This window comes from Ictalurus punctatus, chromosome 2 (assembly GCF_001660625.3).
Source record: "Ictalurus punctatus breed USDA103 chromosome 2, Coco_2.0, whole genome shotgun sequence".
NCBI lineage: Eukaryota > Metazoa > Chordata > Actinopteri > Siluriformes > Ictaluridae > Ictalurus > Ictalurus punctatus.
The window spans coordinates 5,404,650-5,428,274 of NC_030417.2; the positions used below are offsets into that span (position 1 = coordinate 5,404,650).

A 23,625-nucleotide genomic window follows, 5' to 3' on the forward strand; every position below is an offset into this window, starting at 1 on the left:
GGACATATCTTGATTTTGTCTAATAGTTTGTACATGTGAGTACAATGGAGTCCAGTAGAGTTCGGTATGCTCAAACATACTCATACACACATATTTTTACTCACATCCTCCTTATTATATCAGGTGCAAGCATTCACTGATGCTCAAGAAGGCAACACGATACATTAAGAACCAGGGGGGGTGTAAACTTTTTAACAGGATGATCTGTGTAAATTATTATTTTGTTTAAAGATCTTATTTTTTCATTTAGTACTGCCCTTCAGAAGCTAAATAAGATATTTACATGTTTCTCAGATGACCAAAAAAAAAACAATTTACACTGATCATCCTGTTCAAAAGTTTACACCCCCCTGGCTCGTAATGTATCGTGTTGCCTTCTTGAGCATCAGTGAACGTTTGCACGTTTTGTAATAGTTGTGCACGAGTCCTCAGTGTGAAAAGATGGATATTAAAATCATATAGTCGCTGTTGGAAAGGGCTCAAATATGCAGAAGATGCTGGAAAAGCAAATAATGTGCAGGACCTGGAGGATTTTTCTGAAGAACGGTGGGACTCGTGAATAACTATCACAAAACAAACACAGTTGTTGATCATCCAGGTAACAACACACAGTATTAATAATCAAGTGTGTGTAAACTTTTGAACAGGGTAATTTTTTAAATAAATTTAGCTATTATCTATATGTAAACATCTGTTATGTGAAAACGCTTATTAAAGACTGTACTAAAAAAAACCATGGGATTTTTATGATCCATCCTATTTTGTTAAAAGTATTAAGATTTTGCAGATTCAACAACTTTTGGGCACAACTGTATTTGTGACACATTGCATTTCATTTTCAAACTCGACCCGATTGCATGACGTTTTGTGTAACCACGGATGCTGGACTTTTAGACTCTTTAGACGAGTTTTGGTGAATTTTCTCCTGACTGCTGGGTTTCCATTCCGAGATACGCGCTTCATTTGACTTCATTTGACTTCATGGCTTTCCCGTCCATCCTGGTAGATGTAAAATGTGGTGAAGAAGAGTGCTTCACTGAGCTGTGCAATGCCCTGTACTCGTGGCCACAAGAATCTTTGTTTACTTCCGATTAATCCTTCATGCTTTCTCCGTCCGATTTTTTATACATCCCGCTTTTTGCACCGTGTTGTTGGAAATTTTTCCAAAAGTTAAACACTAATAAGTTTCAAAGTCAAGTACTTAGATCAGATCAGCTTGTGGATGAAAAACACAAAAAACCATGAGTGAGAAAAGAAAGGGTGGACCTTTATTGTCCACCACACGAGATCCACAGAGATGTCCCAAAGTGATCTAAAAAAGACCCCAGTTACGGGGCTCCCTTTTCTACAGAGGAAACACCCCGGGTTTGCCTAAATACCAATACACTTGATTTCTGGGTGATATCCATACCCATTAAGTCTGAATTTTAGTTTTTTTTTTTTTTTCAGAAACTATTCTGTTTGATTTTCTGAAACTTTCAACACCCATTGTTTCTGATATTCTGATACTTCAGAAAACTATTATTTTTGATTTTCTGGAATTTTCAAAAACCATTATGTTCGAGATTTAAGTTTTTAAAAATTATTTATTTATTTATTTCCCCCCTAATTTTAAGGCCATTTTTAAAAACTACTTCTGCTTATTATGGTATTTTCATTTAACCATCATTGAGCGAGGACCTTAGCTGTCTGTACTTTTCTTCACCATCATGGGTAAGTGTATGTATTTCTTTGTCAATAGTATATGTTTAGTATGATTCTTGAACTGTAAATGACTGTTAGAATAAACTACACTGAATAATGAAACAAATGGCTATGTGTTCCATGTCTGAGTATATGTATGTATGTATGTATGTGTGTGTGTGTGTGTGTGTGTGTGTGTGTGTGTGTGCTTCCCTTTTCTGTCAAGGCTTTGTAATGTCTGACTTAGAGGGGCCTTCTTTTTATGAGGAACAGATTATAGTATAACTTTTTTCCCCCTTACAGCTGCACAACTTATGCCTAGACCTGAACACTTGCTATCAACTAGCACATCTTACTGCTGATCCGTCTCAAAAATGACTCCAAGGTTCCTCATCTTACTTTGAGTCTCTAGAACAGAGCCATCAACAAACAGACACTGGACCAGCTTTGAGAATTTGCTGACGGGAACCTATAAGAATAACTTCAGTTTTCCCGTTATTAAGTCACAGAAAATTATTATTCATCCACGGTTTTATCTCAGAAATACATTCAGAAAGAAAAGAAACATCAAGGTTTTCACCAGATTTTGAGTGAATGTAGATTTGGCTATTGTCAGCATAAAAATGATAATGGAGGCCGAGCGGTCACAGCAGATGCCCAAGTGGAGATAGATAAATATTGAAAAGTAGAGGGCCTAAAACTGAAGCCTGTGGAACACCAGTATTATTTTGTGTACATACGACGACAGGGTTGCTCATGAGTCCAAAGGGTGTACTAACCCATAATAAAAACGTGTATGTCTGAAACGGCTGTAAATTTGCCAGGAAGGAGGGAAAATATTCTAAAGGTCACAAACAAGCTGTTTGGAGGGAACACAAGAAAGACTCCCTGTGAGCATCACTTAAAATTAAGAACCTAAACTGAAAGCTTCACAACAGAGGAAACCATTAAAGATTTTTGTGTTGCAAACGGGGACGGCGTAGGAGGAAAATCATCTGGTTCTCTGTAAACGTTAAGGTGGACCAGTGACTCTTCAGGGATGTTTTGGGGATGGGGGTTCGTTCTAGCATTTTGAGATACTGGATTTTTGATTTCCATGAGCTGTAAGCTGTAATCATCGAGATTTAAAACAATGTGTAATGAAGCTTTAAATACATGAGAGTTCCGCTTTTTTAAGTAAATTATGGGGGGGCATGAGACTTTTCCACGATATTGGAATTTTTACAGATGCACCTGTACAGTACATTTCTAAGGATCTGGATATTTCAGCCTGTTTGCCTCTGCCAGGAGGTTCCGATTCGGCTGTACACAGAGCTTTCAACGTTATGAGCCAAACATTCTTCCATATGATATCAAGGTTACACAAAATCTATATTTAGCCTTTTTTTTGGTAGAAAAACATTTTTTTGGGAAAAAAATGTGCTCAAATATCATAGTGTAGGTTATTCTTTTATATCTATTCATTTTCTGCTTATTGTCATGAGTAACTTATTTAAAAATGAAAATTTTTAGAATTAGGGCTCCCACTCAGGCAGACATTTTCAATAGAATTTCTAAGTTCTGAATTTACACTGTAAACCCATGCAGTCACTCATGTTATTCACATTCGAAACATTACAGTTCAAGTTCTTTCATTGCCCGACTCTTGCTCTGAGTGTGATCTGCCTACAACAAAACACACAAAGCCAAATCCTGTCATGACCTCGACTTGCAGTTGCGTCAGAGATCTTAGCTGTGTTAACGAGAGTCTGTGTCGTCTTCCGCTTCCTGTCCTGATCCTGTTAGAGCTGGCAGTGCGGTGTCTGAGTCGCCAATGACCGGCAATAATGACTTCCTCAAACGGAAGGGGTACGGAAACGCCGAGAACGTGACATGACATGACACAAATGACTCGGGAATAAATATATATTTACTGACAGCGTTTTTTAAATCAATATAAAATGCATTTGTCATAAAAAAACCCGTTCTCAACAATACAAAAGGGGTATAACAGTGCAAAACCAAAAAGATTGCATAACTCTTTATACATCTCAATTTACATTTCATGCAGTATTTTATGCACACGTGTGTAACTTTGTAGAGCGCGCTCATGTCTGATGATCGTTCAGAAGTTTAAAGAAGAGCAGAAATCAGATTTAACCTTGTTCAAATGCAGATGAATGACATTTGATTTTAAAGTTGTGTAAACGCATACTGTACCCCCAAAATGCTAACAATAAAAAATAAAATAAACGCTCACCAGGCAACATAAAAGAATGAATGAATGTTCCCCAGTAGATTTGAATAATTAATTATTATTGGCTAAGTTTAAGGTTTTTAGGCTCTAGACATGGCTGTATTCAGCACCTTATTTATTCTGAGGTAGGTTCCTGAGCCTATTGACAAAAACATTTAAAAACAACCAAAAAACATCCTGCATTCACAGCAGAATGGTCATATACTTGGGAGGAAAAAACCCCAAACAATATCTAAAATGAGAAACCAATTTTTCTGCAATTTACTAGCTCATACACAACTAGCAGCATTTATTAGGTGTAGAGATCAGATTTAATGCTAAGATCTGGTCCTCAAGTACCCAAACGAACATAACCAGAAGTATGCCATCAGATCATGAGGTTTTGGTTCACATCTTGCATGTAAATATAGAATTATTATTCAGTATTAGCCAGCTGAATAATAAGTACCTGGCTCGGCCAGATCAACTGCGACGTGATTACGTTGTTGTCAGTGCGAAGCCATTTGCTGATGGTAGGTATTCGTACCACACACAGCGGCTGCACAGCGGTGCAGGTTCTCTCTCAGTTCCATCAGCTGCGCTCCTCCTATACAGAGCTTCTCCCTGCAGAGACACACACACACACACACACACACACACACACAAATAAATGTAACAATATTGTGGAGGTCGAACCTGCAACCTGTAACTTTATTGTAACTCATCTAAAGCTACGACACTCTTCTAAAATCCACAAATAGCAGGATGGCTTAGGATGACACAAATACAAATACAGCTCTAAATACGGTAGTGAAAAGTACGATGTGCGAAACGCAAACAAATAATGGGATTTGAAAGAAGAGTGGTTTGTTGAATTGTGGCAGCAGAGAGAATTTATCCAAAGCGACTTACAAATGAGAAAATACAAGCAAAATATTACTGTTAACGATGTTATTGACAGCTCTGAAACGATAATGCCTGGTTCGGGATTAGGCTACATATCTGAACAGGACATTAGAATTGTTCAAACTCTCTTTAAATTTCGTGCTTATGATAATGATAATTACAAGAGTCGATGTTTTGAATACATTTCACAAAGAAGTCCTATAAATCACTGGTTCTCAACCAGGGGGGTGCACCTGAAGATCGGAAGGGGAGCGCAAGAAAGAAAAAGAAAAAAAAACACAGACAGGGCATCATTTGGGTTCTCTGTGTATTTTATTGCCTTTCAAATAGAATGTGCATAAATGAAAAACCCCATGTTCCCTCTCCCTCTGTATTTTCTTTTTTTCTGTGTAGAGGTGGAGCTTATCCTGCCTTATATCTAGCTGTCAGTGCAGACCAGTGTTGCCAACTTAGCGACCTTTCAGACCCCTTTAGTGACTTTTTTTTTTGTAAAACAAAAATACCTGCCCTGTCTGTTATAGTTTTATAAAAGTAATTTAAAAAATCCTAAAAGTTATGAAAAGTATTTTTTTTTAAAAGTACAAAAACACAAAAGCAAAAAAATAATAAAAAAAAAAAATAAAATTCTATCTATCTACTGATCAACAACAGATTATAGATTAGGTTATATATAGATAGATTTTATATAGAATAGATAACCTATAAATGATACGGAAAAATAGCTGCACTGTGTAAAGAAACTTTCATACATATATACAGTATATATGAAAGTAGAACATTTGCTAGGTGTCTACAGCAACATGGCTGACCTCAATATACAAGCTAATTGATTACCTAAAGGTAACATGAGCTTGCTAGATTTAAAATTCCAGGAGAAGAGCAATCGGGATGTAAAACACCACTGATGTTTATAACATCACGAACGAAACCCAACATACTCATTACTGTAAAGTGTGTAACCTGGAACTTAATGCTGAGAAGTATCATATTTACAACAAACCCCTAATAATCCTGATCATCTGAACAAACTGAAACCTTACATGGCCTTCCGGGAATTCAGATCATGCTATAGTTTATGGGAAATTACAGACAGGAAAGTTGAAGAACTCCGCTCACTCATTCAATGCCCACATGCCTACGAAATATGTGCATTTGCATCAGCACTTAGAGGAATTGAGGTTTGGACAGAACATTGATGTGCCTTTAATTGAAACGACAGTGTCCAACTGCGCAAAAAAGAAAAAAAAAAAAGGGGTGTGTGTGTGCTCACGTGACTAACCTGTACTCCTGGTGAGACAGGCACTCAAACAGGTCCTTGGCAGTGAAGTGTGGTTCCATGGAAGCGATCTGAAACACAGAGCAGGTTTTTTATTTTGTTTGTTTGTTTTTTTCCCACCCAACATACACACCATTAAAGCGCACGCTCCTCGTCAGGGTCACGAACACGCCAGCACTGTGAAACTGACTGTTTCGATATTAATCCTATTTTCTCAACAGAACTAACCACAGCGACTTCTGAGTACATTTTCCCCCATTAGTGGTGTACTGTGTAAACAAAACGCTCATATAATACATCGTGATACAAATACAATACTGTTGCATTTGTACTCTGCTCAATGACAATAATCAAATCTAATCTAATCTAATCGTATCTAAACACATGAACTGACACAATTAACAAAAATAATATCCAATCAGTATAAACCATGAACACCTATTTTATAATATTTATGAAAAGCCTAAACAATGAAACTGCTAGAATTAAGCAATGCATTACATCACAAAGTCTCACTGATGGCATAACACACTTAAAGGCAAACAGGCAGCTGCATTCATGATTCTAAAAATGTCTTAAGGTGTGTGTGTGCGTGCATTATAAACCTATATTGATTTATAAACTTCAGCAGAGGCTGAAACTAGATTCCCTTATTACACTGGGACATTCATTCTTAACACCGCACTCAGTTGTGTGGAATCATTAAAGCTTAATGTTTGTGCTGCAGGTTGTTATTCTGTCTTCCAGTTAAATCTATTTAACTCTGAGATTTATGGGTGTAATGTTTGACATTAAAGTGTTTCTGGACCTCCCGCACTCAGAGATCTGCTACAGGTTGTTATACAACGGATCTGGCTATTTCCTTCATTTCTGTTGACATTTTTCAATCTTCACATACGACACGTACCCCCAGCTGGAATAAAGTTACTCAGCTCTTTCATTTTTATCTTTTTCATTAAAAGGCCACTCAAGAGATACGGCTAGTTTCAACACCAGCTGCATTTTTGTTGTTACCCTGCGGTCACAGTAGCGAGTTTCAAGGAAGCAAATTTGTCCATGCTCTCTGGGTGGGAGGGATGGCATACTTTCCCTCCCCCTGTCAATCACAGTGACACTAGCCAATCATAGGCTTCTGTGAGCTTGTGTATGCGGAAGAGGGAAGATAATGCTTTCCTGATAAGCACCAATAATCTCTGCAATGTCCTTCCAAGCTTTATTTTTCTTCGTAATCTATCTATACACATTTAGTGAGAGGTTGCACATGAATAAGGATAAGATTAAACCCAAGTTTCTCTTCTATTTTTGCACATAAACAGTAAAAATAGGAATTCATTGCAGGTAGGAACTAAAGTAGGGAAAATCAGACCACATGCACCATAGGATTGGTTCAAGGAGTCATTGCACCATAGGATTGGTACAAGGAATCGTTCGATCCAATTTGGCTTTTACTGTCACACTGAATTTGAAGAGAATTGAGTAAATCTCAAATGATGCTGAAAATCGTTCTTCCACGTTGTGCACATACATAGAAAATGAGCGGTACAACTTTGCTCGTGTGACCGTATGGAATTAAATTTGTGATTGAATGCAATTTTTCAGAAATATACAAAAATATACAATGAGAGAGAAGAAAAATGCTCTAAAACTGAGAACAATGAACTCTGTGGCAAAAATGTAGCACGGTCTTCAAATAAACAGCGTTCTTTGTTAACAGCGTTCTTTGTTTTCGCTAATCATGTTATATGAATGCGTTGCCAGAGTTTTCATTTGCTATTCTGGCACAAGCCTCGTGTGGGTGGGGCTTAACAGCACTTTAATCTCATTGGCTAATGAGATTTGGATGGACAGCTCCCTGACCTGGAAGTAGAGACTTCGGTGACATATATTTTGGAGTGCTTCCTTGATGTGGTTCTGTATATTTATACTGTTTGTACTTTGTAGTCAAAATTATTTACTTACTTAATCAGTATATTAGCTCGTAATTAATATCTGAGGTTTGGGTAGTCCCATACAAGCTCTCAGGGTCGGCATGGACTGTCGTCATCGACATCATCATTCTCCTCCTCCTCCTCAGCTGGACACTCAAGCTGTCAATCCCAGTCTCATTAGCCAATGAGAGTAAATTGCTGTTAAGCCCCACCCACACGTGAGACTTGTGCCAGAATGGTGAATGCAAACTTATCCATAAACCATGAGTAGTGAAAACGAAGCTTAGAAAACTGTTAACAAAGAACGCTGTTTATTTGAAGACCGTGTTACATTTTTGCCACAGAGTTCACTGTTCTGTTTCAGAGCGTTTTTCTTCATTCTCGTTGTATATTTTTATTCGTTTTGGCACAATGTAATTCCATATGAACACAGGATAACACATCAGAGGCAGCAATCACAAACTGCTCCTTTAGACAAAGGAAATAAAATGGTTTGTAGCTGTTATTCTTACCTCGCTAGTCTGAATAAAGGTAAGCAGCGCCTGAGCATCTTCTACAGTCCTGCCCACAGATAGTAACCTGTAAGAGAGGAAGCCCACACTGCATTTACCCATCTTTGTCTGCTTGGTGCAATCAGATAACAAGCACTCAAGTGGAACGTTCAAGAATAAATGTATATGATGGTACATCCCTTTACTGGCCATTTTATTAAGAACACCTTTCCTGTACACTTGCTCATTCATCCAATTACCCAATCAACCAAATATACAGTAAGTCTGCAGTACAATGCATAAAGATCAGATAATGTTCACATTAAACATCAGAATGAATGGAAAATGTGATCTCTGCGACTTGGGCATCCTGACTTTTATAATATTTCTATGACAGTCTGAGGAATACATCTCTTTACAGCTGTAGGTACACTGAGCTTTATTAACTCCTTTTTATACCACAAGGTGCAGATTAATTTTCTATAAAAGCATGACTCTTGACAGTAGTTCTGCCTGTAAAATAAACAATAGGTTTATATTAACGCACTCATTCTAATACATTATCGTTTCTATAGTAATAACTCTGTACTGTAAGTGATAACAGGAAGTAACTTGCTTCGCAGGACATTAAATGTAACTATATAGTAGTAGATCCTTGAATATACGGAAAATATACAGTTGCCCTCATAAATTTAAAGACGCCTTGCAGAATCTGCAAAACGGTAATCATTTTTTAAAAATAAGCAGGATCATAAAAATCATAAAAAGGAGTCCCTTGTTTGTCCTGAGCAGTTAAAATGCCCACTGTTCTTCAGAAAAATCCTCCAGTTTCTGCACATTCTTTACTTTTCCAGCAGCGACTATATGATGTTCAGATTCATCTTTTCACACTGAGGATGACTGAAGGACTCGTACACGACTATTACAGAAGGTGCAAACATTCACTGGTGCTCAAGAAGGCAATACATTAAGAACCAGTGGGGTGTAAACTTTTGGAAGCAAACTTGTAAATATATGAGCTCGAACGTATGTTGTTGATTTAACATAAGACCGCTTTTTAGTGCACAGTTTAAAGGCAAAATTTAAATAGATGCAACTCTAAAAAGAGTTTATATCTAGTTTCAGCCCACTTGCTAACCAAGCTCAATCTCCGTTGTTTAATTATAATAAAATAATCACTTAACACATGCACAAACTTATTAGGTGGCTGTTTAGGCAGAGTAGTGTGCCGATAAAGCGTCAAAGGATGTTTTAGTACCTCTGAAAGGCCTCCAGCAGCTGCTCAAGAGCAGTATTGAGCCTGTGAAGGCAGCTGAGGGCATCCTGGGGAGGCGGCGTGGAGCGTGGCTCTACTGAACCCGCTGAGCCTGGAGAGAAGTGCAGTGCTGAGAACACAGCCGAGCTAATGGAGAAATGGGGGGGGAGCGAGAGAGAGAGAGCGAGCGAGAGAGTGAGAGAGCGCGAGCAAGTTCGGTTATGGATACAGTGAAAGTTTTAAATGTTAATTTACATATTATATCTCGAAATGTGAAACCCTATGCTTGAAAGAGTTAACACGACTTCAGACATCGCATTCAGAGTGGCACCTGACATGGCACACATTGTTCCAGATGCTCTCGAACAAAGCCCACACTTCCTGATGAGAAGCATGCAGAGGCGGAGCTACATCCTGAACAGCATCGGCCATTAGAGTGTCACCACTTCTGTCATCTACTGGGCATTTCTGAGGCTGAATACAACACAACACAACACACACACACACACACACACACACACACAGTTACTTCTCTTTACACTTTACTTCATTTGCAAAGCTAACAAGTTTGGTCCCAAACATGTCTACAATGTAAGTGTGAACTCCCACAGCAGGGCTGAAGTGTGAGAGAAATTGTGGAGTGGTGGTAATCACTGGAGAGAAACACTTTAACACATGCTTTAAACTTTAGGCCTGACGAAGCATAAGATAAAAACACAACAGGGCATGTGCTGTTAAAGGAAAATAATCACCTACAGGATACTAGTGTGATGCGGCCTAACGCAAAGCAGAGCTACTGTTACCGCCTCAAAGTTCACGACTTTCTTTTCTAGAAAAATCGTGTGTTATGAATGAATAAGCGAGTGTGTTGGAACTCACCTGCAGTCTCTGCTGTAAGGTCTTGAGGCAGGAGAGGGCCGAGTCTACATGGCCGCTGTATGGAGACCTGCAGCGCAGCGATGTAAGAAGCTCCTCAGCCATGGAAACCGCGTTCAGAACAGAGTTCTGCTCCACAGACACGTCTACACACATCAAGACACACGCAAGTGCTGGCTTGAGATTTCAGTAAGCAATCATCAAGCCCATCATCATTTGTGGGGTTGTACGAGTGCTGCAGGTGTCGGGGAATTGCACTTCATTGATGGCATCATGAATTCACAGATGTACTGTAAGAGAAGATGCTACCATTGCTACGCACCCTGGGTCGCCGGACACTCTTTCAACATAATAATGACCCAAAACATACATCCAAGGCCACTGCTGCATTTCTGAGGAAGAAAGGGATTCAGTGGCCAAGTATGTCACCTGACCTCAACCCAACAGAACACCTAGGGGAGTTCTGAAAAATCATGGAGGCCATACAAAATATTAGATTTGGTAAAAGTTTTTGAAGGGTGTATTCGTTTTTGCAACACCTCGTTTGAATAAAATGTATCATTTTCTTATCCTAACAAATTCAGCTAATTGTTCACTGAGAAATAGATAAAAATCTTAATTTTCATTGGGAGTGTACTCGTTTACGCTAAGTATTGTATATATGTATCTATGTAATATATTCAAAATAGACAACATAGTACAAAATATTTCCATTTGGGATTTAAAAAGCTTGATATAGTGAATAAGGAAATGATTAAATGCTTTCTAGCTGAATGTTACAACAAGGAAAGAAATTTATTCAGGGCATGGCTCGGTGAAAAAACCCCACTGGAATTCTGATATTGAGAATTAAAGCTGTGTCTGATCGAGTGTTTTAATATTACCTGAAAATGATCCTGCCAAAAGAAATGTGTTTTGAAAACCCGAGATTGATTATCTTCAGCCTAGGTGTATGTAAACGTTCAGCTGTAGGTGCGTGTTCTTCTGTAAATCAGGGCTAGGGTTGACTAAGACTGGGTCTGCTTCTGAGAGCTGACCAACGACAAGCTTTAAAGCGCTGAGCTTTAGGAGGTTCTTAGCTACCTATTGAACAAAGCGAGTGGCTACAAAGAGCAAAAACAGATTTGTCAATGTAAATAAAATGCAGCACGCTGCAGCTGAGGAGGATTTTACGGTACTGAATCGTCTAATGAGAAACATTTATCAGAAGGATTAAACAGAACGTTATTAAAGCGGTATGCTTGTATAACTCTTTTTTCAGCTCGTCCCCTACTTAAAATGCAGCAAGTCTCTACACACTATTAGCGTATGTACCGTTTGTACACTGTTGTATACAAACCTGCAAGAGTGGAAAAAAAAATCAAAGAGACTATGGACAATGCGAGAACTGCCCCTAATGAAAGGTCTTTATAGACAAACACACACATATACACACACACACGAGCTTGACAACAAACAGACAGACTAGTACTTTTCCACTCCTCTACAAACTTTTACAGTGCCCTTTTTCACTTTCTCGCCCTACACTTCCCCGCCCTCCTTCTCTCCCTCGCTTGCTTTTTCAGACATGGCTCCTAGCCAAGGAGACTGAGGAAGGAATGCACAGTCATGCTACCACAAAAGAGATGAGCAAAACCAAGACTAATACACTAACTCCACATAAACACACACATACACACCTACACAGTAGATATTATTCACTCGATTCAGAGTTAAATTCTACACAGCTAAAAACTCAGGACTGTCAGCACCTTTCTCTGTAGATGCGAGCGATCATGATGGGGGCCAAGCACCAAGGATGGATCATGGCGCATTAAGCTTCATGGCGCATTAAGCTTCATTTATAGGAATGATATTACTGTGTCTCTGTCAATCATAATGACACTAGCCAATCGTGAGCATTTTTGAAGTCATGTACAGTATCTCACAAAAGTGAGTACACCCCTCACATTTTTGTAAACATTTGATTATATCTTTTAATGTGACAACACTGAAGAAATGATACTTTGCTACAATGTAAAGTAGTGAGTGTACAGCTTGTGTAACAGTGTAAATTTGCTGTCCCCTCAAAATAACTCAACACACAGCCATTAATGTCTAAACCACTGGCAACAAAAGAGAGTACACCCCTAAGTGAAAATGTACAAATTGGGCCCAAATCTATGGGGCATTCTCAAACGGAAGGTGGAGGAGCACAAGGTCTCTAACATCCACCAGCTCTGTGATGTCATCATGGAGGAGTGGAAGAAGACTCCAGTGGCAACCTGTGAAGCTCTAGTGAACTCCATGCCCAGGGGGTTAAGGCAGTGCTGGAAAATAATGGTGGCCACACAAAATATTGACACTTTCGGCCCAATTTGTACATTTTCACTTAGGGGTGTACTCACTTTTGCTGCCAGTGGTTTAGACATTAATGGCTCTGTGTTGAGTTATTTTGAGGGGACAGAAAATTTACACTGTTACACAAGCTGTACACTCAGTACTTTACATTGTAGCAAAGTATGTGAGGGGTGTACTCACTTTTGTGAGATACTGTATGCGGAAGAGGGCAAACAGCACATCCTTTATACTTTGTTCCACAAGTTTGAATAGATACAGTTGGCTCTTTACGTGTCTCAGAGAAAGTATGTGTTGGCCATTAACATCTCTGGTTGGTAGCTCTCACATGATAGAACGTTATCAAGTAGATGGTAATTGTCAAGAGCGAACTGGGGATAAAATTGGGAAACAATTGCTTTTAGTGAGCACTCAACTTTCTGAAATTGTTTATCCTGCTTTTCTTCTGTAGACTTGCCACACAAAGAGTCATTGGTTACGGCAATTAAAGGGGAATACAATTCAGACAATTTCTGCGTAGTGCCAAACACAGGCTGAAAGAATATTCGGGGAAAAAATGACCCCAAGCAATGGGGTCCCCCTCAGATATGCCACAGGTTAGAGGTAGACGGAATAATCGGGACCGATAACAGATTGCTGGAACTATCAGATATTGGTAAAAATCCACACTGGTGGTTTTTCCTGGTTGCGTCTGTTGCACGAGCGGCTGAGGAAGGTCCGCCGTCATTATACAGTACGAGAGCAGCATCTAGAGGCAAAATAAAAACTATGGCTGACAAATTTTGTTGTGTTATTTGAAGTGGTTCTTGATTCATTTTGGAGGTCTCTGTTTTTATTTGGAGTGTTACTTTTTGGTTCAGTCTGGACGCACATTTATTATTTACTTTAATATTTACTAACAGTTTATATATTATATTCATATATTTGTTTCATTTAAAAAAGTACAGTGCTGTTTATTTTTGTGATAAAGCTCAGCAGTATTTTACTTTAACTCTTATGTTTTCATTCAATATCAATGTTAAAAACAGTTGATTAAACAGGTACAGTGAGGGAAAAAAGTATTTGATCCACTGCTGACTTTGTACGTTTGCCCACTGACAAAGAAATGATCAGTCTATAATTTTAATGGTAGATTTATTTGAACAGTGAGAGACAGAATAACAACAAAAAAATCCAGAAAAACGCATGTCAAAAATTTTATAAATTGATTTGCATTTTAATGAGGGAAATAAGTATTTGACCCCTCTGCAAAACATGACTTAGTACTTGGTGGAAAAACCCTTGTCGGCAATCACAGAGGTCAGACGTTTCTTGTAGTGGCCACCAGGTTTGCACACATCTCAGGAGGGATTTTGTCCCACTCCTCTTTGCAGATCTTCTCCAAGTCATTAAGGTTTCGAGGCTGACGTTTGGCAACTCGAACCTTCAGCTCCCTCCACAGATTTTCTATGGGATTAAGGTCTGGAGACTGGCTAGGCCACTCCAGGACCTTAATGTGCTTCTTCTTGAGCCACTCCTTTGTTGCCTTGGCCGTGTGTTTTGGGTCATTGTCATGCTGGAATGCCCATCCACGACCCATTTTCAATGCTCTGGCTGAGGGAAGGAGGTTCTCACCTAAGATTTGACGGTACATGGCCCCGTCCATCGTCCCTTTGATGCGGTCAAGTTGTCCTGTCCCCTTAGCAAAAAAACACCCCCAAAACATAATGTTTCCACCTCCATGTTTGACAGTGGGGATGGTGTTCTTGGGGTCATAGGCAGCATTCCTCCTCCTCCAAACACGGCGAGTTGAGTTGATGCCAAAGAGCTCCATTTTGGTCTCATCTGACCACAACACTTTCACTCAGTTGTACTCTGATTCATTCAGATGTTCATTGGCAAACTTCAGACAGGCATGTACATGTGCTTTCTTGAGCAGGGGGACCTTGGGGGTGCTGCAGGATTTCAGTCCTTCATGGCGTAGTGTGTTACCAATTGTTTTCTTGGTGACTATGGTCCCAGCTGCCTTGAGATCATTGACAACATCCTCCCATGTAGTTCTGGGCTGATTCCTCACTGTTCTCATGATCATTGCAACTCCATGAAGTGAGAGCTTGCATGGAGCCCCAGGCCGAGGGAGATTGACGGTTCTTTTGTGTTTCTTCGATTTGCGAATAATCACACCAACTGTTGTCACCTTCTCACCAAGCTGCTTGGCAATGGTCTTGTAGCCCATTCCAGACTTGTGTAGGTCTACAATCTTGTCCCTGACATCCTTGGAGAGCTCTTTGGTCTTAGCCATGGTGGAGAGTTTGGAATCTGATTGATTGATTGCTTCTGTGGACAGGTGTCTTTTATACAGGTAACAAGCTGAGATTAGGAGCACTCCCTTTAAGAGTGTGCTCCTAATCTCAGCTCGTTACCTGTATAAAGACACCTGGGAGCCATAAATCTTTCTGATTGAGAGCGGGTCAAATACTTATTTCCCTCATTAAAATGCAAATCAATTTATAAATTTTTTGACGTGTTTTTCTGGATTTTCTTGTTGTTATTCTGTCTCTCACTGTTCAAATAAACCTACCATTAAAATTATAGACTCATCATTTCTTTGTCAGTGGGCAAACGTACAAAATCAGCAGGGGATCAAATACTTCTTTCCCTCACTGTATTGGCAGGTACTCCCCAACTTGGTTATTGGTATCAGTAAAAGCCGCTATCGTTGACCTCTACTACAGGTAAGCAATAAAATTACATCCGAGGCTTACACGCTGTTTAGAAAATCAAGCTATAGGCCAAAAAATTTTATAGCGTTAAATAATGTTTAAATAATTCAAAAGCATGCGTGTGCAGATTTAAACGTTTCATAAAGACATTGTTGCAAAGTTGTGTTGACACAAACACAAACATGTGCACAAACTTCAAATTGGAGTGAAAAGATTATTTTTTAATACATTTTGTTTTATTTTTTATTTTTTATTGGATAAAAGCCCCCCCTTTCCTTTGCAACCAAATGTGAAAAAAATCTTGTGCATCCAAAGCAATTGGAATAGCCTGAGACCATACCAATACCTGTTTTAACAATGTGCCACGTTTTGGGAATTTTCCACATTGGAAAAATAAGAGAAATAGCCAAAATGAAGACAACTAAGGAATGTAGAATAACAATTAAAACATGAATAAGAATAATAAGCTGGAAAATTAGAAAAAGTACAGTAAACAACAATAAAAGCAATAGGGTTCCTGAGCAGTTTAGTGCTTGTGCCCCTATAAAAACAGCACAAAATTTTACCATAGATTTTTTTTAAACTGCCAGGACACGGTAATGTACACACACACACACACACACACACACACACACACACACACACACACACACACACACACACACACACACACACAAACACACACACACACCTGTGCGGACAAAACTGCTGAGCGTCTCCACGCAACTGATCAGACTTCTTCTGATAATGACTCCAAACACAGCGATCCAGTGCTTCCGGAAACACTGAAGCAGCGCATCCAGACTCCACGGAGGCTTCACGTAGACTATCTATGAAGCAGATACACACACGTCTTAGTCAACAAAACATAAATGTACAGATATAAACATCAGAATAAAGTGTATGAGCACAGATCTAATACAGGTAAAAAAAAGATTTGGGGTTTAGGGCAAAGTAAAGAGTATTTCATTAGTGAGGATTTGACCTCAAGTCAAATCTAAGTAATATCAATCTGCAATTTTAATAAAGCTAGAAAAACTGCTGTTGATCTAAATAATTTTATAATATAATAATAATAATCGAACTACTTCTGTAAGCAGGAAGGAATAAAAAGCTCCAGTAAACAAATACGATGGTAAATACGATGTAAATATTTCAGGAGCTGGATTATGATTATAAAATAATTCTATGGTGAAAACTACAAATAGCTCATCCACTTTCAGACATAATAATCAGATCATTTCAGTCCATTTCGCACGATAATTAACATCCAAGCCCTTCCAGGCAGGAAGGACAGTGCTTTAAAAGCCAGGGGTTGTTATTTGCAGCAGGAGGAATACTCATCATTTATTTCTTACATTTTCCATTGAAGCAGTTAATCATTACCTTCCTTAGTAAGTCAATCTCACAAATCTGGCTTTACAGCTCCTTCTGAAGCAGCGTTTTAAAACTCGGGGGCTCACAAGGATATTAAGTCTTTTGTGATGAAAAGAACATCCTCCATTTATAACTACAACAGCCAGATTAGGAGCAAGAGTAGCATGTTAATAATGAAAAATACAAAGTTAGCATTATGCAACTGACATGAAATCGTAACTCGTTAACGTTAAAAAGCTTCCATCGTTTAAACTGTCCATAGGGTGCAAACAAGACATTTAAAAGAACAGGTGGAACAAACCGAGGTCATATCATACGCAGGAACTGTGAAGTATGTACAGTATGTTTAAGCCAAGGTCACCTCTAGCCACAGCTCTCCAAACGCTGCCTTCATCTCTTCCTCCAGGATGGCGGACAGAGCGCTCTGCAGGCTGCTCTCCAGCACGGACACGCACTCGCTCAGCTCTCGCTCAGTCTCCTTCTTCCTGCTCGCCTGCACCTCTTCGCATGACCTTTGTGGTTTCTCTGCTTCAACAAAATGACAGACAAAGTAAGACGAATGTAAGATGGCAGCTCCAGCTGAAAGCCTTGCACAAAACTAGTGTTGTTAAAAAAAAGACAAGAATAAAACACGGAGCACGTCACCTTCCTGATGTTGTTTAACGGGTACCGCTTGTGGATATGCAGAAGTCTGGCTATAGTGTTGATGAAAGTGCTCAGGGTTGACTTCCGCCTGCTCCTGTAGATCGGCTTTGCTCAGGGCCTTGACTCCGCTCAGCAGAGCTTTACTGCACAGGTTCTTATCGTTGCTATAAAATAATGGAAACGATGAAAGAAAAAGTCAAAAACAAAAAAGAACCAAAAAACAGTTTAGAGCTAAACCGTAGCATAATCTCAGTGGATAATCTCACCTTTGTATATTTGTACGTAAGAACTGCTGCTGGACTCATACTTAGATCAGACTATCCCAGGACTCTTATTCATAATATGCTTCAGGACTGTTTGACTTTTTAGAATATAATGAATTATAACAGCACTATCCGATATCAGGGCTGCTATTTAAACATAAACAGAGCTAAATAAAACATTTGTGACATCCCTTATTATTACTAAAGTTACACCAGATATGTTGTGTTAATACCTCAATCAATTACATTTTATTTATACTTATGCCTAGCTTTCAATTTAGGATTATTCCATTAATTATTAAACATTAAACAGTTAATAACTCTCCCACTCTCTCATTAAAACGATATTTATGTATGTAACCACAGTTCTATGAATTTTGGATTACCACCAGAGACGTGTACATGCAGGTCGAGTGTTTACAGTATCTCACAAAAGTGAGTACACCCCTCACATTTTTGTAAATATTTGATTATATCTTTTCATGTGACAACACTGAAGAAATGACACTTTGCTACAATGTAAAGTATTGAGTGTACAGCTTGTGTAACAGTGTAAATTTGCTGTCCCCTCAAAATAACTCAACACACAGCCATTAATGTGTAAACCACTGGAAACAAAAGTGAGTACACCCCTAAGTGAAAATGTCCAAATTGGCCATTTTCCCTCCCCGATGTCATGTGACTTGTTAGTGTTACAAGGTCTCAGGTGTGAATGGGGAGCAGGTGTGTTAAATTTGGTGTCATCGCTAACACTCTGTCATACTGGTCACTGGAAGTTCAACATGGCACCTCATGGCAAAGAACTCTCTGAGGATCTGAAAAAAAGAATTGTTGCTCTACATAAAGATGGCCTAAGCTATAAGAAGATTGCCAAGACCCTGACACTGTGCTGCAGCATGATGGCCAAGACCATACAGCGGTTTAAGAGGGCAGGTTCCACTTAGAACAGGCCTCGCCATCGTCGACCAAAGAAGTTGAGTGCACGTGCTCAGCGTCATATCCAGAGGTCGTCTCTGGGAAATAGACGTATAAGTGCTGCCAGCATTGCTGCAGAGGTTGAAAGGGTGGGGGGTCAGCCTGTCAGTGCTCAGACCATACGCCGCACACTACATCAAATTGGTCTGCATGGCTGTCTTCCCAGAAGGAAGACTCTTCTAAAGATGATGCACAAGAAAGCCCGCAAACAGTTTGCTGAAGACAAGCAGACTCAGGACATGGATTACTGGAACCTAGATAAACTTATTTGGTTCAGATGGTGTCAAGCGTGTGTGGCGGCAACCAGGTGAGGAGTACAAAGACAAGGGTGTCTTGCCTACAGTAAAGCATGGTGGTGGGAGTGTCATGGTCTGGGGCTGCATAAGTGCTGCCGGCACTGGGAGCTACAGTTCATTAAGGGAACCATAAATGCCAACATGTACTGTGACATACTGAAGCAGAGCATGATCCCCTCCCTTTGGAGACTTGGCCGCAGGGAAGTATTCCAGCATGATAAAGACCACTGCCTTGCTAAAGAAGCTGAGGGTGAAGGTGATGGACTGGCCAAGCATGTCTCCAGACCTAAACCCTATCGAGCATCTGTGGGGCATCCTCAAACGGAAGGTGGAGGAGGACAAGGTCTCTAACATCCACCAGCTCTGTGATGTCGTCATGGAGGAGTGGAAGAGGACTCCAGTGGCAAGCTGTGAAGCTCTGGTGAACTCCATGCCCAAGAGGGTTAAAGCAGTGCTGGAAAATAATGGTGGCCACACAAAATATTGGCACTTTGGGCCCAATTTGGACATTTTCACTTAGTTGTGTACTCACCTTTGTTGCCACCAGTTTAGACATTAATGGCTGTGTGTGAGTTATTTTGAGGGGACAGCAAATTTACAGTGTTATACAAGCTGTACACTCACTACTTTACATTGTAGCAAAGTGTCATTTCTTCAGTGTTGTCACATGAAATGATATAATCAAATATTTACAAAAATGTGACGGGTGTACTCACTTTTGTGAGATATTGTATATCAACAAAGTCACCTGAGACCTGGGTGATGTGTGCCTTTTGCCCTGGTACTAAAAGGCACATTCACCCCGGAAATCACCTACTGGCAATTTTCTCGCAAATCTTACGAGTGACTGCCAAGCTCTGGCGGTCATCCGAAATTCATAGAACCGCAGTTACATACATAACCATTTTTCTATTTAATTTCTACTGACTGCCAGAAGTGGTGCTTTCAACACCTGGGTGACTAATACCAACAAGGTCAAGAGGAAGTTCTATGTTCCCCTTAACAACGGCTGTGAAGCCGGGGAAAAAATGGCTGTAGCCACCAGGTTGTGCAAGATCACATTTACCCTATAAAATCTTGCAAATGTGCAGGTTGATGCCCATGACGTAGCTGCACAAATATCTGAAAGAGGGACCCCTCGTAGGGCTGCCCATGAAGTAGACACACTCCTGGTTGATTGACCTCGAACCTGAGGAGGGATCCGTAGGCCCCTGCCCTTGTAGGCATAAACGATGGCCTCTACAATCCATTTTGACAGACGCTGCTTGGATAAAGCATGACCTTGTCTATGCCCCGTATGGCAGACAAACAGTGAATCTGACTGCCGGAATTCAGCAGTCATTTGGATACAACACTTTAGTACTCGCACTGGGCACAACAGACTTGCACTCGGCCCCTGCTCATTCTCCTGAGTTGGGGGCTCAAAAGCTGACAGACTGAGAGGCTGGTGTGTAGAAGACAAAGAAAAGGTCTTTGGGAGAAATGAAGGCTTCGGCCATAAGGTTACTCCCGTGCTCCCAGAACTCCAGTGTAGGCACTCTCGGCTTACTGCTAAGGGGTGCAACTCACCAACTCGTCTAGCCGATGCCATAGCTAAGAGGAAAGCTGTTTTCATAGACCGTCACCTCAATTCTGACCTCTCTAGAGGTACAAATGGAGGCTGACACAGTGCTGCTAATACGAGAAGTCCCAAGAGGATATTTGGTTTCATCGAGGAGGTCTCAGATGTTGGGCACCTTTAAGAAAGCGGGTCACAAGGGTGTGGGACCCAATCATCACGCCATCTACTCTATTATGCATGGCTGAGTTGTATACCTTGGCAGCTATGTATACCTTGATGGTCGAGGCTACAAGGCCTCCATCAAGACAGGACTGGAGAAAGCTGAGGATTACCGGTATGAGACAGCATGTTGGTTCCTGATTTTGTGCCTGGCACCACTCAGAAAAGAGCTTTCATCTGTTAGCATACAACACATTGGTGGAAGGTGCACAGGAGTTGTGGATGGTCTGAACAACTGCTGGATCACACAGCCTTAGTAATGGTTCTGGCCCTTCAGAGGCCAGATCCAAAGTTGCAGCCGGGATGGGTTTGGGTGCCAGATTCGACCCTCCAGCTGTGATAGGAGATGCTCACAGGGGGGCACCAAGGCTCCCTGTACAGTAATCTATGTAAAATTGGGAACCACACCCTCCCTGGCCATTTGGGAGCTACTAGTAGCACCTTGTGATTGCCCCTAAGTATCCTGTCTAGGGAGGGCAATATCAACGGTAGAGGAGGGAAAGCATACAGCAGTCGATTTGGCCATGCATGGGCCAGCATGGGCCAGTGCATCTTGGCCCAAGGGGCTTGTTGGCTCCCCCGGTAAGAACCAAAAGGGGACAGTGTGTTGGTGACAGTGAGGTGAAAAGGTCCACCTCTGCCCTGCCATATCTGTGCCAGATCACTTGCACTAATTCGGGATGCAGCTTCCATTCGCCAGGGTGGCTGCTGTGCCAGCCTAAGGGAACCCCCTGGGTAAAATATGCTCTTCTCCTCCATGGGCGTAGGCACCTTAGGCAACTGGCAGTGACTCTGACCAGCTTGTGCCTGTGTTGATAGGGATGCAAGCCGAGGTCGTTCAGCCAGATCTGGAGAGGCCGTAATGACAGAAGGCCCAAAGGAACCATCGATGAGGCTGCTGTGAGAATACCTAGTAGTCTCAGAAATGCTTTGAGGACCAGAGCCCTGCCTCTTCTGAAGTGACTGATGAGCTGGAGGATGTTGTTGACTCACCGTTGAGAGGGGATAGGCATCATCTACAGTGAGTCCCACTGGATGCCAATAAACAGTCTTCACTGACTGGGCATCAGAGAGCTCTTTTTTGTAAGCCCTAGCTTGGTAACATGGTACACCAGCAATGTCGATTCTCTGAGGGCATCTACCCTTGACTGGGAACAGATCAACCAGTCGTCCAGGTACTGGAAAATTCGAATCCCCCTGACATGTAATGGAGACAGTGCCACTGCTACACACCTCGTGAAGTCACTTGCCACCAGTGAAATCTCGAATGGGAGCACACAAAACTGGTAAGCCCTTCCTTCGAACGCGAAAGGGAGGAATTGCCTGTGCTGGGGCACGATTGGAGTATGAAAATATGCGTCTTTCAGACCGATGGTTGTAAACCAATCGTTCTGCCTGATGCCTTGCAGCATGTCCACAGTGCGTAACATGTGGAACTTGAAAACCTTGAGGTGTGTGTTCAGAGGTCTTTCTTTGCGATAATAAAATAAGTGGGATAGACTCCCCTGTTCTGTAAAGCGCTGTCTAATTGCTCTATGGCCCTCTTCTTCAGGAGAGCCCAGATCTCCTGGCATAGGGCCAGAGCCTTGTTTGGGTCATTGACTAAGGTCATTTTGACTCCCTGACACCTCGACGGTCGACATCTGAATTGAATGTAGTAACCCTGTGACAGGGTTGATACAACCTAGGGGTCTTCCCAGCATCTGAGCTACTGGCTGGTGAAGCACCCGACTGCGGGAGTGGTACAGTCATTGTCTACCTCTTCGTCCCTTATAATTTCTGGAGAGGCAACGGCCCGAAGTCTGGCCTCGCTGTGCCAAGCGAGGGGGCTCGGTGGGGGTTGGCTGATGAAACCTTTCTGTGCGTTGTTGCCCTAGAGGGTCTCTGTCTAGTGGGGTGTTCACGACGCAGACTAGAAAACTGCGATCTGGCCTGTGTAACCTGTAGGCTGCGCTCCCGGGCTTGCTGTACAGCCAGGCCGAAAAGTTAACCCGGAATAACCGGGAGAGAGCAGAGGGCTCTCCTGCAGGGTTCCAAAAGTGGACACTGGGCAAGCCATAATTGGCATCGGGCAAGGGTTAACGAAGACATTAGCCTCCCCAACTCCTGGTTATATAGGTGAATGCCTGCAAAGAGGTGTCACTCAGGCTCTTGGCATAAGGGTCAACCTCCGAAGCCTGCAATGCCTGGGACAGGGCCAGCATAAGGTGTGACATGGAATTCTCAATATGTCCCATACGTGCTGCTGTGTCATAGCTTCTCACAATGAAGTCATCTGTCAACCTGCACTGTGGCTGGGGGCAGCGTGCATCGGGCTGAAGTGCTTCATCAGGTGATAGCATAAAGGTGGCAACAGCCGGCTCTATATTGGGAATGCGGGCAAGGCCATGGTCGGATGCATCCTGTATATTAGCTAGTGCTCTACAGTCTGTTGGTAGATGAGAGAAACATCTGGGGTCTGCCTAGCACCTCTGCAGCTCCTCGATATATGGAGCTGAGGGTGGGATACAGAGAGCTGCGGACTAAGAGGTCTTCCTGAAAAAGGCGCTCTGAGGAGTCACCTGGACAGGTGCTGCATCTAACCCTAGACGTGCCATGGCCATATTTACCACAGGCCTGA

The 23,625-nt window shown here is 41.3% G+C and overlaps 1 protein-coding gene across 11 annotated transcripts in view; it reads right to left on the reverse strand.

Annotated features, from left to right (window-relative positions):
* Positions 1 to 3,574: 3,574 nt before the first annotated feature.
* swt1 (SWT1 RNA endoribonuclease homolog) overlaps positions 3,575 to 23,625 on the reverse strand; it is a 31,177-nt gene continuing 11,126 nt past the window's right edge. For 5 of the 11 annotated variants that reach the window (XM_017494811.3, XM_053686972.1, XM_017494869.3 and 2 more), the window contains 9 exons: positions 17,692 to 17,855; positions 17,408 to 17,574; positions 16,361 to 16,499; positions 10,634 to 10,776; positions 10,086 to 10,228; positions 9,758 to 9,901; positions 8,521 to 8,587; positions 6,084 to 6,151; positions 3,575 to 4,522 (listed from right to left, as the gene is read on the reverse strand). In XM_017494811.3, the coding sequence (XP_017350300.1) occupies positions 4,408 to 4,522; positions 6,084 to 6,151; positions 8,521 to 8,587; positions 9,758 to 9,901; positions 10,086 to 10,228; positions 10,634 to 10,776; positions 16,361 to 16,499; positions 17,408 to 17,574; positions 17,692 to 17,855 (1,150 nt within the window). In that variant the 3' untranslated portion in view covers positions 3,575 to 4,407. Of the gene's footprint in view, positions 4,523 to 6,083; positions 6,152 to 8,520; positions 8,588 to 9,757; positions 9,902 to 10,085; positions 10,229 to 10,633; positions 10,777 to 16,360; positions 16,500 to 17,407; positions 17,575 to 17,691; positions 17,856 to 23,625 lie in introns of those variants that run through there. The other 6 variants (XM_053686976.1, XM_053686986.1, XR_008398142.1 and 3 more) reach the window with 6 other exon arrangements.